Genomic DNA, 16,686 nt, shown 5'->3' on the forward strand with positions numbered 1-16,686 from the left:
GGCCCGTTCACATTATGTATTGCACAAAAAATGGTAATTTTATTATTTCACTTCTTTCAATTACAATACTTTTGTATGAACAAATGAAAACGTGCTACTTAGTTTTCATTTATGACTCGTTTTTTATTCAATTCGCGCATGTGACTCTCTCAAACCGGTCGTCGATTGATGTGTAGATATTAAAAAAAAAAGTGCTATTATTAAATGCTTTTAACAAAAGCGATCCTGCATTTATTCCAGCGTCAACTATGGCGAACAGCTGTGCTTCATATTTTTCTAGCGCATTTATTTCAAATAAATTATTTATGCAAAATTCAATTGAATTTTTTTTTAGCCTAATTGAATGGCGTGGCGTGAAAATAAATCGTTGCTTGAATAATCATTTAATTTGATGATGATGAATTTTCCCCAAATAATTTTCAATTAAAATGTTCTCACTGTAAATAGGTAAATTATGTGTTCCATTACCATTGCGCACGCACACCATCTATTTGAATACATTTGCGGGTCGATGTGAAAATGATGCTTTTAAGTTTTGAATTTGGCGCCCGTTTTTTTTTTGCTTTCATACTACAAATGGAACCGATCAAAATAATGTATTGGAACTATTCAACTGAAAACCATCAAAGTAAAAATAAAAAGAACATAGACCGTCTACCATCAATTTAATGACGAAACAAAAAAAGTCCCGTGAAAAAGTTTTCAAAACATCCAATTATATTTCAATTATTATTCAGACCACTGGCCACAAAGATAGATAATTATAGGGGCGACCAGATGAGGTAGCGGTTAGAGCAACAAAGACAAATGCTATTCAAGTTGCTAAGATGTAATGATTAGCATTCATAATGGATGAATAGGAAATTGAGTATGAAATTGATGCATTTCAACGAGCCAGATGTGTGTGTGTGTGTGTGTGCCGCTTTTAATGCCTGTTGTGAAGTGCATGACAACCACATTCATATCTCGTTCTTACAAACTGTATCACTTTTTTTCTAGAACAATAAAAAATGTATCAAATCAGATCATTCCTATTTGCTATTTGTTTCCATCACCATAAATATATACAATTTATATTGTCGTGTCGTTAAGTTTTTATTTTAAAAATCATCACTATCATTTTCAATGTGCCAATCTCAACTATCAATTATATAATTTAACATACACGACCACCGCAATCTCCTGTTAAATGAGAAAAATGCAAATCGAATGAAAAGTGATTATGAAGAAGGCAACGTTTTTGTCTGTTGCGGTACAATCCCATTCACTGTAAATCAATACAAATTGTATGTAACAGGTGAGCCGAACATTTATTCTCTCTGTGTGTGTGTTTTATTTTGTGTTGGCATGTTTTATTTATTTTTAATTTTCAATTCCTTGTTGTGGCGAATAATTTTTTAATTATTCATATTTGCTGCGTTGATTCAATTTCAACAAATCTCGTAAACGTTTCAATTCATTTTACACTTTCATATGGTGAGGCATTTTCCACGGCTATTGTTTATATAGTTTTTTTTTTTGCGATTTCAGCTCTATTCCGCATAATTGCCAAGTGTGTGTGTGTGTGTATGCATGCGCGCACACCTGTTTCGTGAACACAACCAACAAAATCGTGGAAAAAAATTTCAAAATTGCGGAAAAGTATTTGAGATATCGTATATAATATATTTTCTCGGTTTGGATTTCTAGAACGAAATGAGAATTTTGATTACCAATGTCATGCGAACTGGCCGACGATCCAGTAATCTGCGTCATCATTGAATTTTGAATTATGTGCTCACATTTGCTTAATTAACATACGCAGCATTTATGTTGACCATTCATGATGGACCATAAATAACATTCAATTATTGAACTGGACATCAACTATGAAACAAATGCCTATTTTGAATGCAAGCTCATTTGAGAGAGAAAAAAAAAATGGGGAAACAGGTGTCGTGTTGAAAACGTAACGAAAACCACATTGTCAATCTATTTCTTATTATATTCATATATATGTTTTTTTTCTCTGACGCGTCTTACAATAAATTTCAATCAATATAAGTTGATTTATTTGCTGGACTTCTGTTTGAATTTGAATTTATGCGAATTCCGAGTCGGCTCCCATAAGAGAGAATAACACGAGAGTGTTTCTTTTTTCTTCAAAGTTTTGCTCTTTTCTCTCTCTCTCTCTCTCTCTCTCTCTCTCTCTCTCTTCTCAATTTGAAGTGTAAAATTCGAATAATATTTTCCGCAGCTGGAATGTGCCAAACGATGTCAAATCACAATTCAAACTTAATAAATTACGTGATAATTTTGCACCACGAAATATGCAATTACGCACAAGGATAACAAGTTCGATACAAAATGAATGCTTTTTTCTTTGTGTTAATACACAAAAAATTCGTTGTTATGTGGGTTAAACAATAATTTACAAATCAAATTCTATTATCACAATTGATTGGATGAGAATCCAATTAACCAAAATAAGCTGTGATATGGTGATCAAGCACAACTTACTGATCACAAAAATCGATCGGCATGACAAATTTTACATAAAAATTAAATAAAATTGATAATAATATATGTGTTAGCTTAATGCGTGACGTGTTTATATTATTTCCGACACCTTTTTCTTAACATCTAAATTACATTGAAAGCGACGTTTCCATGGACATAAAATCATGCCAAGTCATTTGTAATTTTATAAAACCATTCCCTAAAACGTTATCTAAATGTTGTCACTTAAAAGGTATGAAAATTTGCATATCAAGAACATTATGAATGAGTGGCCAACATTCTTATCAAGTGAAAATAGTATGATCACGATGTTGAAAGTCTGTGATGTCAAAAGAAGTTTTATTTTATATTTTGGTTGCTTAATTGACCACAGTCGTGCGCCAAAGAAGAGCACACACAATCATGGCTAAAACAAAACCTTAAAAAACAAAACAAAAAATCAATAAGCATGCCATTGAACGATAATATATAGTATGATCGTCGAACACGAACGGATGTTGTGCTCTATTTTGTTATGCGAGAAACTGGATAAGTGATGTGGATAAGATTTCCGTTGCTAACGATTTAAATGTAATTATAATTTATGGTTGTATTTTCATCTTATTAAGATTTGTTTTCAAGGTTTTCATTTGATCGTCCAGTGCAAACGGGAAAATGCTTTTTATAAACCCTTCAGAATGAGTCGCACGACTTTTGTTTGATTATTAATATTTCTTTTTATATTTTATTTCAATGAAATAGAATGCATATAATTTAAATTTCACTTTTATACATACAATGATTTTTGGATAGGATAGATTCGTAAGATCTCCGCAAGATCCGGATCCAAGCGTGCGTACGTAGCCGCACGATACATACATTCGTTATTCCGTATTGCTATAGCATGCAAATCAAAGTAGGCGAAATAAGAAGAACGAATTTGCGTGCGTATTATATATATATGCATCATGCGGCAGCGTGCGCACGCTTGGATCCGGATCTTGCGGAGATCTTACGAATCTATCCTATCCAAAAATCATTGTATGGCTTTTATACAATGAATTCTATTTTTGATATAATGAGAAATATCTGCGATACAAACAGAGAAAAAAAATGTTCCGAGCGCATTAATTAAAACAAAATATTCCGAGCAACAATAACAAAAAAAAAACAAAGGTTATCAATTATCGGCTTAATTTCGCCGTTGTCGTCTTCTTCATTCTTGAAAGTTGGCGAAGTAATTATAATTAAACAATCGAAATTAAAAAAACAACAACAAAACATAGAAAGAATGAGCGAGCATGAGTGCGAACAAAAAAAAGTAGCGTGCGCTCGCGTAACGTCACCACAACCAAAAAAAAACAGCAACAACAATTTCAACCATGAGCTTGAAACATAATACCGACTTTAATGTTCACGCAATGTATATTAACCGCGACTGTGATTGTTATATTTACGTAAGAACTTTACCTTGTAGTCGATGGTTACGAGTGTGCGCGGTCGCATTTGCAATACACTATACATAGTACACGTCATATGCGTAATTTAAACTATTGATGTTTTACGTTTGTTGAAAATGGATTATATTCTTTTCGATCATGTGTCACTTCATCTATGGTTCGAAAGACTTTCGATTGACTTTGTATTTCCTATTTATCGAAATTGTCCAAATATTTACCAATCAATCAATTTTAGCTGAACAATCGATTTCTTGGGAAAATTCATTGAATTCAATTTTAGAAGTTTTGAGTGGTCATTCACATTAAGAGCAATTTAGAATTTAGAATTTATTTTGTATATGAAAACAAAGTAATGACATGAAGAAACAAAAAATCGCTTTGCATATCTTACAATATTATTTTCAAGGTGTCCTTAAAATTTTGTTCCTTTCAGATAAATAGGAAGATCCGCTTTTCAATTGGCTCATTCATTTGCATATTATGTCAAGTACACACATTTGCTTTTTCGCAAACCGCGTTTCAAGTCAAATGGGCATAGTACGGCATGGAATCGATTTTCGATTTATGTTTTTCCCATTTACACTGATTGTTTGATGCGCGACAAGCGATCAATCACGCGTATCTTTGTGCTAGTTATTTCGTTATTAAAAATGAAATTATATGCATAATATAGTAATGCAATGACAACAACAAAAATTAAACGGTCAATTCGTAATTGATTTGCGATTTAAGCTAAAAATAACCATTTTCGTAAAAAAAAACTTAATAATCGTACAACTCTAATGATCGTAAAATTGTTTTTCTTCATACTCGTTGATTTTTTTAGCAATTATTGATTTATTCTACAAATTATTAAAAATGATGACAACTCAGATAAATTGAGAAAAGAGACCCATCTAAAAATGAAGGAACCTGACGCCTTGGATTGGTCAATTTTTGCAGTTTTTGATTCAGTCACGTATTTGAGCTACAACAGAATGAGCTTTTCTCAGCTGAAATATCTTTTTAAAATTGAATAAATTTGAATTCAATATAAGTGAGAGTGAAAACATGTTTGAGGATAAACGTTACAATTCAGAAAGAAAATATCTGAAAAATTATAATTATGGCAGGGGTTAATGGGTTAAAGAAAATATGGCAATTTTGAGGAGGAATGCAGTTTCATTTCGAAGCATTTAATTGAATTTTATGACATCCACGTAGCTTACGTGCCAATTTGTAAATTACGTGAATATTACTACATTGTATTTAGATATTTTTAGACAGCTGAATCAACTCAAGAAGCTAACGCCAAGCGCTGAAATGGAGTGAACACAATAAAAGTGAATGCTATAGTGATTGAGTCAATGGAGGTGTTTTTATAGCTAAAACAATCACTTCTTTTGTTGTTGCTCCATTTCAGTGTATGATTCGGCTGACTGTAAATATCTTAATTAATGTCTGCTCTAGAGCCATCGCCAATATGCACGAATAGATAAATTTCCTTAGCCACATATTTTACGTCGCGTATTTTATATGGCAATCCAGATGGTCACTGTCTATTTGATATTAATTACTCGATAAATGAATATTGAAACTCAAATCAGTTATTAGCAATGCATTAATTAATCTGTTGTTAACAGCAAAAATGACTAAAGACAATTTAAATATACCGGGCGTTTCATTGACGTGTTTCCACTTACTTGCGAGAGCAGGAAAAAATATTCCACAGTTCTTTATCTACATATACATAATGAAACGGTGATCGTATTGCGGTTTTGTTCATTTTCATGTTTTACTGCCAAACACCACCCTTTTTCTATATTAGAAACGTTTGAATATCATTTTTTATGTGACCATGTAACATACGTGAATCGTTAGCTAATTAATAAGACAGTAAAGTTCAAAGGTGACTGGTTAAGAGTTCATCGCTACCCAAGTTAAATGATTTGGACAGTATTTATGAGTTCATTTCCACTGAACGAAAAACTGAGAAATATTTTTACATTGAAAATGTTCTCCAAACTATAATTTTGGTTCGTGGAATACTTCATCGCGATGATGGGTCGAATCGATTTTAAAATTTTGGCAATTCAACACAAAGTGTTTCCAGCTAAAATTTACTTTTACAATTGATTAGTATGTAGAACTCGAATAAATCTTGTTCGTACATTATTCAATTGGGATGAAAATATAATCTTTTACTACACTTCACATTGAAGAACATCTTTGAATTTATTTCAATCTAATCTAAATCGACGAAGTTTCACCGTAGCTGGGTACCAACAAAGAAGAAAACATCACGAATGTGTGTTAATTTATGCAGTTATCAAAAAGAAGTATATACATCATCCACTTGGAGTTGAAATGAACAAGTGATCATCATGACATGGCCATTTGGAAAAAAAAATGCGTTAAGATTGCTTGAGAAAATTGTAAATAGGATGTGTTGCTGTTGCTGTAGTTTGTAAGTGTTTGGTTTGATAGTCTGTCACATAATAAAACAATTTAAACAGCATTCTTGTCACTCTTGTGTTCTGATGCGTCTTACATTCTATATGTGAAACATACGAACGATGTAGATGTCTGTGTATTATCTATAACAACGTTGCTGTGTCATTCTGTTCATCGGCCATTCGCTCTGTTATTTATTCATCAGATTTTCCCATTTATTATAATTGAGCAAAAGATGCGAACACAAGCGATACATACAGTTTGGAATTTAACAAATAAAGCTTTCGGCTGCAATCGATCAAGTTTCTTCGTTTCTTGCCCGAATGCAATTTTCTACACCGACATTACCATCCAACGTTCTTGTCACTCTTTTTTTTTAAATTAACATTACTGTTCAACTTTTTCCTCTATAACAGCACAAATTAATTCTAAGTTACACAAGGATTTAAAATGGATCAGTGTTTAAACTCCTAGACAAATTTGGTATCGTGTGTTCGTGTTTGCCTTGATGTGCGCTCTTACATGTAAACGATAAATACGATAATGCAAGATAACCGCGAAATAATGACATGAACTAGTGCACGAATTGATCTTTGAGTTTCCATGATCTTGGACAGCATTTTATTTAGTGCCTTCAATTTAACGAACTCTTTGTGATGTTGATCATTTTTTTTTTCGTTCGTATTTCTTATAACCGCTGCTCAAGCGAAGGTCATACACACCGCAATTGTTACATTGGTGTTCAACAAATGCTTACATTTTCACATAATTGCATCTATAACTAGTAGACGTGCGCGTTTCGATTCGTCACGTAGTGCACGGTAGAGAGGTTTTTGTGCTTTGCGATCTCTGTTCATGTTCAGCTTGTAACTATTATGGTTTAACATGATGTTGTGTGTGTGTGTGTGTGTTTTTTTTCTTCTCTTCGATGCTATCTCAGAGTCATAGGCGATTAGTCAGCAATAAGAAAGAGATGCAAAGAGAGATAATACCACTTGCAATTTCAATATTCAAAGCAAAAAAAAATTGATTGTTCGAATAAAGAACACGAAAAAAAACAACAACATAGACATCGATTCTATGTAACATCTCGTTTTCTTTATATTCTTGAATTGATGACTGATACATTAAACAGGATCAACAATCTAAAGTACACTACATTTACACACTGAATAAAGACCCCATGCGATTTTACGTTAATTGAATGTGAAAGTATCAACTTGAGCATTTTTGAAATTAATTAAAATTAAATAAAAAACGATTGTAAAATGCTTGACGCATAACATTTTTTCTAAACAAACGACATAGAATTGATCATTATCTCATGAATATTATACATTTGTGACATTTCTGTTGCGAACTTCAAGCACGAATTAAAAAAAAACACTAATTCTGGAATAGATGCATGGCACTAAGTAACAAAGATCGCATGAAATGCATAAATTACTAAAGCCAACAGCTGATACAGTGATCACGAAATCAAGGGTTAAAACGACTTACCATATATATACTTATGCATGAGGCTGGCAGATTTTCTTCTTTACGTCGATCCGGACCGGATGCGATTCAAAATTGTGAACTGTAAATCCGGGAGAAATCAGAGCGAAATTGATTTTTAATTTATTTATTACATATCCTTTTTTTAAAAGGTGATTTTGTCAAAATCAAAAATTCTGAAAAAAACTCTCGACAAGAAAAGAATCCCAATTGATTGAATTTAAAAATCTTGAAAAATCGACAAAAATGGTTTAAAAAAATCCGGACCGGGGCCGGATGATTTTTCGTCCGGGTTTTGCCTCGAAAAACCGGGCGATCTTATACACACATAATAAAACGGCTTATCTACATGAACACCACAGAAAATAGAAACAAAAACTCAACATACAATGAAACAAAGCGTATTTAGTTTACATGCTGTAGAAGTACGCAAATGCAGTATTGTCACTTCGGATCGATCAAAGTGAACAAAAAAAAAACTTGCATATAAAGTTTAAACCGTTTTAATAGGTTTTTGTACACTCAAATGGCGTCATCTATAGTTAACTGTAATTCATGAACAATCACTCAATCGTTCTTGTTCTTTCAATTTAATCGTCCCAATGATTCCTCAATTCTATCTTAATACCAATCGTTTCCATTCAACTGGTTTTTGAGTTGATTGTTTTTGTTCATTCCGGAAAAAATGTAATTTTTTGTTTCGTTCAATCTTTCTGGCTCAAAAGAGGAATAAAGAGGAAAAAATGTCGAAAAGGATTTCATTAATAAACAAAGGAAAATAATGATTCATAGATCATTTTGAGATAAAAAAAATGCCACACGCAAGCGTTAAGTGTTGTCATTTAACAGCTGAAATTCTTTATCACAGTGTGTATGTGTGTGATAAAAAAAACAGCAAATTTCAAACGGACCGAGAAAATGTTTACATATGTGTGTGTGCAAACTTGACTTGACAAGTTTCAGCTGATTCATTGGAATCCAATTCACTTTATTCGTGTATTTAATTTAGATTTAAATGATGTATTTTCAGGGCTAAACCGATCACTTACACTCTCTAGCAGTGTACTGTGTTTGTATGCATTTACTTATAATGTGAATGGATATTATCATTTTGTCTCTGTTTTTTTTCTGTGTTCTTCTCAATTTTGCTCATTTCCTTTCAAGCAATAATATATCAAGAGAGCATGCAACGGTGTTGTCCAATTTTGGTCTAAGCGAAATGTAAATAAGGAAGTGTCCGTTTAATTGACGGGCATTAGAAGGAATTTAACTTTGTAATGCTGTTTGGGAAACACAACAACAACACATGTATACATAAGAATTCACGGTGAATCGCTTTTTCTTTCTCTAAGCAGCAATAGATATATAAAAACAATCACACAAATCAAAATCATTTACATACACATTTTATGGATTCGAGATGTTTTTTTTAATGATACCAAACCATATTATTTCCGACACTTGAATTTCGTAAATAACTTGTTTTCGACATCTAAATTGGGTAAATAAAGCAACTAGATGATGGATGGATGAAGAGAGTTTGTCCGATCATATAAGCATAGTACTATATTTGCGGATAACTTCGATACCGGAACATTTCATCCGTTTATGTTTGTCAAAATTGTTCGATCGTAAAACGAAAACAATAATATGCTTACACGTGCTAGTGCCATACAGAACATTCGCAACCACGATGTCAGCTGATATGTTTAATATTCATGCAAGTTGAAAACGATAAAGAAGCGAAGACAAAAAAAATACAATTCACATTGAATAGATGTATATACTATATAAACCAGAACAAGATGTTAATGACAATCAGCAAATAGCACAATATCGCTTCATATTGTGTGCTGAACCATTCGATGTCAGGGTCAACGCTTATAATATAAACAATATATAGGTATTTGATTTATATACGGTTGCTATCACACGCAAACTGTTCAGAGTTAAAAAAAATATGACAATTTTATCTCAACTGAAGTTGATCAAATCGCATCTTTTTTTTTACTACGCACAACACTGTTTAATCTTCTTTTCTGAGAAAATGCGTGCAGAATTGATTCAAAACATTGCGATAATTGACGGCTTAGAATTTTATTTCGAATTTTATTACATAAAATTTCAATTATTGACAAACAATCAAAATAGATGAACATAATATTTGAATAAAAGCGACACGAATACAACATTTTAAAACGCATCGCAAGCCGATAGTAGGAACATCTATCTCACAAACTATGTAATATGTAATAATACAAATAATAATGTAAAGTGATATTTCGATTCTGAATCTCGTGTCTATGAGTTGTTGAATGTGTGTGTGTGTTTTTTTCTCGATGCGGCTGTTTCTATTGCCATTTGGCCAATGTTAGACGCGCTCTAGTGCGTGTACGTTTCTGCATGTTCAATTGCTTTTCAGCCAATATAAAGTTGAATGCTGCATTTAATAAGAACGATATGTGCGCGATGTTACCCGTTTGACTTATTTTGCTAGCATTTTTATTGATTTGCTTGGTTTTCAATAAGTTTCGAATAATTTGTTATTGCCGTTGCAATTTTTTCGTTGTCGTCGTCGCCGCCGTCGTTGTCGTCATTATTGTTGTTTCTGTTTTTTTGTTGCTTCAAATTATCGACGAAGCATACAAAGGCAATTTAGAATTTTAATTGATGCCAAGGTAAGGTTTATTTGCTTCGGTGTTGGTAATTGTGTAGGTGCACAAAACGCACGTTATTCGTTTTGTACTGTTTCACCTGTCCAGATATGAAAAAATATGCTTCAAAAAGGGTTTTGTGTTAATTAACGACGCGTGTGTTTCCACGAAAACAACAACACCGGCGAAGCCAAATTTAAGAAAGAACATAAAAGAAGCAAAACCAAAAAAAAAAATTGGAAATCCCCTTATCTGTGTTTTTCCACATGAATTACAACCGCATAAAAGTTCTTACAACCACGAAGCTGTAACGAGTAGATTGACCGCATTATTTTTCTCAAAACTAAAAAAAAAAAATCCCAAGCATGACTTTTAGTAGCAATTCTGTATAATAAATTCCATCGGTTCAATACTTTGAAATTTGTTGCCAACTTTTTTTTTGCTTCAATGCGGCAGAAATGATAGTGATCGTTTATTGCATTTGGAGTCACCTGTTGCAGTCATTTAAATGCAATAGGTTATGTTTGTTCTCTTGACTATCGTAAAAGTGTGTAATTAAAAGTTTATCAAAATCAGCATTTAATGTCATAATTTAGTATTTATTGTCATATTTTATTGAAGAGAACGTTTTAGAGAAAGAAAGAGATCAAGAATAACACTTAAAGTGTCAACATGAAATGACGGTGTATGAATAATACGATAATGACAGCTTTATATAGCGTAGATTTTAAATCGATCGTTTCAATTCTACTTTTGTTTTGCATTTTCTTCGATGTAATTTTGCAAAGTAATAAACATTTTATGTTTGGTCAATGATTGAATAAAAAAAAAATCACAACAATTTTACTATTAAAATATCTGATGATTTCAAATGTTTTTCTTTAATTGAAAAATAATAAATAAGCAAACAATTAAAAATAAATAAAGGAAATGTTAATACAAATGGTTTGAAATGTGGAGCAATTTCCGTAAATTGTCACTTTAAACGGAACAAATTATTCATCATTTATGCCAGTTAAACTACCAAACGGAGTTATAAATGTGGTCACGATTTATGTGTCGTTTTGCAAACCTCATTGGCTCACCAAAAACACTATTTATTTCATCGGAGTCGTCCGACGAACTAATACTTGATCTTTCAATTGCAAAGCGTAATTTCTTTTCTGCCTCCTCTTTGAATTTTTGTATATTTTCCACATGGGTGTCGAGTTTTTCATGCAATCGACGAATTTGATCTTCAGTTGATGACCTAAGTGTTGTTCCGCCATCAATTGGTGATGTCGTTGATTCTGTCATCGGATTAATTGCACTTGTTATACTCTCACGATTAGTTTCGCACGCATCGGTCTTCTTCTCAATGTTACTTGGTTCGGGTTCGCTGTCTTGTCGTAACTTAGTTGTCGTCCTTTCCTCATCTTCCAGTTGCTCTTGTGCTTCGGTTGGATTGTGAACTGACGATAGAATCGGTTCCGGATAGGGTGGGCCAGGTTGTGAATAGACATCAAGAGAAGGTGGATGAACAGGAGCAGAATGATATGCTGGCGAATTTGGTGGATTGATGTCTGGTTTGATCGGTGCATTATACGGCGACGAAGATGGATATGATGGATATGATGGCCGATTGTAGTTGGGTCTGTATGATGGTCGCGGGATATATTCGACTGGATTTGGCCGAATGTCGTAGGCAACTGGCGGACTATACGATTGTTGAGAGAAACACGGAACGCTTTGTACTTGAGGCCGACAACCAATAAGTAAATTCGATCCACATGACGATGGTGGTGCATATTGTTGTGGTGCATATTGAGGCGGTTCATAATTTGGCGAAATTGGAACGAACGACTGTTCATACTGTGGCTGTGGAATTGATTGAGGAGCTCCATATGCTGACCCATAGTTTCGTTCATATTTTGAGTTATACTGCACGGGATACTCCGATGAATATGTTCGAAGTGATGATTTTGGATCATTTGATAGTAGTTTCTCACCAACAAATTGACTGTTATCAAACATTGAGCGTAGCTTCTTCATCACATCGTTTGGGTTTGGAAGGTCTGGAAAAAGTGATGGTATTGCAGAGTTTTGCACTTCGAATGGACGTTGTTCGTGGCGATGAACATTATCAAAGTCGTTTTGTTGATGCTCATTTAATGAATTTGCCGCTGAAGAAAAAGAAACATACAATTTTTCAGTACAAAATAATTGGTGTGAAGCGCTTGAATGTATAAAGAAAAACGGAATTTACCTGCTGGTAAAATTGGACCAGGAACAAAAACGTTTGAAGCTAAAAAAAAAGTTTATGATATGTAAAATAAGAGCCGTAAAATAGAGCTGATATTTAGAAAAATGCATTTGTTACCTTGTAAAACTGGTGTCTTTGATAATGGTTTATCTCTTTCAGCAAATAATGGATGAAAGTTAAATGCATCAGCGACTGAATCTTGTTCGAATTCGGATGGATTTTCCTGAAATGAGAAAAAACACGATTGCAAAGTGAAATTAATAAAAAAAAACCAACCAATTGAATGCATATGTCTTTTATGGGATTTTCCAATTGCTATTGCATATCCCATGTTAACATACCGTCTGTTTCTTTTCCCGTTTCAGTAAATGATTAAACTGTCCACTTTGCTCGTCGTACGGTGCAAACGATTCAAATGGTATAAAAATGCTGCGGCAATGAATACCAGACACAGCAAATAGTGCAACTATAAAAATGTTTCGATTCATTTTTATTGTGTGTCAATGAATGTCATTCCAGGTGGTTAACAATAGACAGAATGATTGAATTATTCAAAATGCATTATATTTATACTCAAAAATGTGTGAATCTAAATACAGCAAACAAAACAAAAATTGCACCAGTCAACACATATCAAATATGAAATGAAAAACTTCCGAAATCTCTTTCAAAGAACTAAATCATAATACAAACAATGATTATTCATTCATTCGCTCAAAATGGAGCAGCAACGAAAAAAGTGACAACAACAACGACAACAAATGAAAACGAACACGATAAAATATACGAAAAGCGTTGATACAGCAATAATGACACCAATTTGAATACATAAATGACGCTATCAGTTTACGTTTTGCATTTTAAAACATATGCGGTGTACAACGATCTTTGAATCGTCGCTTAATCACTTTGAAAACAGCCAGAAGACATGGATATATTGATATCAAAAGATTGTTTACTACGACCATTTAAAATCCATCAACATGCTTTTATTTATTTTTTTACTCTTCACTCAATTGGTCAGTTACATATGCACTTTTTCCTATCGAAAAGGAAAAAAAAAGAAGATGCATACATGTGTGTGTAGCGTGATTCCCCGCGTTTAAATGGAAAATACGTCATCGCGCACCAAACGCAATCAACAAACCTCGTCATCTTTACACTAAATGCATTTTGCGTATCTGGATATTCCACGTATTTGATGTTTTGAAGATCGAATCGTACGGCATTTTAATTGCGTAGACAGATTGGCATGGACAGATTGGCATGGGTAGAATGTTGCTAATAACTATTCGACTTTTATTGGATAATAGCAAAGAGAGGAATGATTACTGCAGATTTTTCAAACAAAACAAAAATCATTCAAATTTGTTGGATCGACATTAAAATGGCTTTGTGTAGTAGATACAATATCGATCGAGAAAAAAGTATGCTATCGCAACAAAAATGGTAAAAAAAAGATTATTTGAATGAAAAGAAAAATAGTGCGTTTTATTAATGTAGTCCTGAAAGAGAAAAAAATGCAGACACTCATCAAATAACAGATAATTCGATTACAAGAAGAAGTATCAAGTAATTGAATGCAAGTGTGTTTTTTTTCTTCATCTCAATCAATGTGAAACCGTAAAGCGGTTAGTAAAATCAAGCAAGAGAAGAAAAAAAACCACTGATCGCAAACGCAAAACTGGTTCTTTGCTGTACTTTGTTCATTTGCGCTTGATGATTATTATAAAATCTCTGTATGAAAATTGTGTGTAGAATTGACTTTGTTCTTACTTGGTCAATTAAAGAATTTATATAAAATACCTCTTGTCTACCATTTCAGCAATCAAGTTTTTATTTTTTATTTTACTTCGATTCAATCCAATCAAAACAAATACAAAGCATATGCTCGATTACTTCTCCTCTTCTTCCGTGAAAATAAAAAGGTTTGCTTCAATTCGAATGACATTTTTTTTTTTGAAAAAGAAGAAAACGAAACATTTTTTTACCATTATTCACTTCCATTTTAACATAGATAAATGACAATGAACATTGCTCTTCCACTTGTACTGTCCAGACTGACAAATAATGAGCTGGATTATATATACGTTTAAACTACGTCATTAATAAAATCTAGCGTGTCCGTCTAATAGGATCTACTTAATTCTCAATTGACATTTGAATTTTCATTAAAACACCCATTTAATTCATCAATTGTGTCATCAGAACCCGGTACTCATTTGCCGCGACAATGCTTTTTTTTCTCTTCTTTTGTATAAATTGACTAATTAAAGTAAAGCGTGTCATTTTTTTTCGACATAATAGACTTTTTTTTGTTTTGTTATATCGCATGTCAGATTTCGACTTAAAAATGTTGTGTGAAAAACTTTAAAATTTCAACAGTCTCCAATTTAATTTAATGCAATTTTTTCCTCGTCAATTTTCCTTTATTATTTGCTTAAATCAATTAAATCATTTTACAGTCGTTTATTTTTACATTCGCCAAAGTCACTGGGTGAGTATTGGAATCATTCTGCATCGTGCATGATATACTAAATAATAATTAAACTAAACAAACTACTATGTAAATGTGTACGGTGTGATGTCCGGCTTTTAATCTAGGCAACAACAAAAAAAAATCACATGAATCATAAACATACTTCAATTTATTGAGGTTTTTCTTCATTCTTTTTTTTCTTCTTCTAAATTCGAATGGATATTAACGTTTACCAAACGTAGGTCAATCCGTGGTACAATATCGTAATTAATTACTTGAAGTGTTGTGCTTGTTTCTATTCGATTTTCAAGCAACTACAGATAGATTGAAATATGCCGAATCATTTTTTTACTTGCTAGTTTTATCATCATTCGTGGATATTTATCGATAATTCAGGTCACCGTAATCGTAAGGTTATAATTTTCGATGATAGATGTGACTGCACTTTAAATAAACTAAACAGGGAATTGATGCTTTAAATGGAATAAAATGATGGTCCAAAAAGATAATGTAAAAGATAAAACAAATCAAATGATTAATTTAATTGGCGGTTTTTGATGGCCCAAACTCAATTTCCGAATATATTCGCTGAAATTAATTGCCTTCGCGCTTTGAATCGAATGCGATCGAATGAGTCATTTAATTTGTTTCTTTTTTTTTATTAGAAAGTCAAAACAACCACAATGGAAAATAAATTGAATAAAAATAATAAATAAAGAAAAAAAAACAAAAAGAAGTTCGTTCGGTGAATTCGTGCAAGTGTCAAATTACTTGTTTATCAGCGTAAAAATCGCTGTTCCACATTTTGTTGCAATCGTTCTTTTCGGTTAATTACCGATTTAATTTTTTTTTTATAACTCTGTTGAGACCTATCACGGTCTACGCTTCCGATCCGTTTTGCATTGTTTGTAATGCCTTTTAAAATGTATTAAGTATGAATGCATATAGTGTTTTTTTTATACTCACTACTTATTAATTCATTCTTTTTTTTTCGTTCATATACACACAAGACAAAACATATTTTATGTGAGAAAAGAACTGATTACAGCGTATAGTGCCTCTACAAAACAAAATGATATGTTTATACTATGTGCGCATATGAGAATCATAAATGGGTAATGCCTTGAAACGATTTAGATGAGACACAAAGCCGCGCAAATACAGTAATCAAATTGTTTTATTTATGTAATTTGTATTGGTGACATTAATGCGGTACAGGTTCGTACATAGTGCATCACACCACATTTGTAGTTGGTTTGTTTTGTGTGAATGAAAAAAATAATAATAATAAAAAAAAATTACCAGCAGAAAAAAAGGTTACATTTGTATTCGACAACGATTGAGATTGCATTGGTCAATGCATGAAAGAATGAACATGCAAAAATCAATTAAATTTATTGCAAACAACTATGGCCTGTGAAGTAGATATTGACCTAATGGTTT

At 32.6% G+C, this 16,686-nt stretch overlaps 1 protein-coding gene across 1 annotated transcript; it reads right to left on the reverse strand.

Moving 5' to 3' along the window:
- Positions 1 to 11,438: 11,438 nt before the first annotated feature.
- On the reverse strand, positions 11,439 to 13,289 carry LOC116345182. Its single transcript, XM_031774357.1, has 4 exons — positions 13,106 to 13,289; positions 12,882 to 12,987; positions 12,768 to 12,806; positions 11,439 to 12,684 (listed from the first exon to the last, which is right to left on the reverse strand). The coding sequence occupies exons 1-4, from the start codon at positions 13,250 to 13,252 to the stop codon at positions 11,543 to 11,545; spliced, it is 1,434 nt and encodes a 477-aa protein (XP_031630217.1). The 5' UTR covers positions 13,253 to 13,289; the 3' UTR covers positions 11,439 to 11,542.
- Positions 13,290 to 16,686: the final 3,397 nt, after the last annotated feature.

This window comes from Contarinia nasturtii, unplaced genomic scaffold (genome assembly GCF_009176525.2).
Source record: "Contarinia nasturtii isolate CC-2019 unplaced genomic scaffold, AAFC_CNas_1.1 Cnas_scaffold_1240, whole genome shotgun sequence".
Taxonomy (NCBI): domain Eukaryota; kingdom Metazoa; phylum Arthropoda; class Insecta; order Diptera; family Cecidomyiidae; genus Contarinia; species Contarinia nasturtii.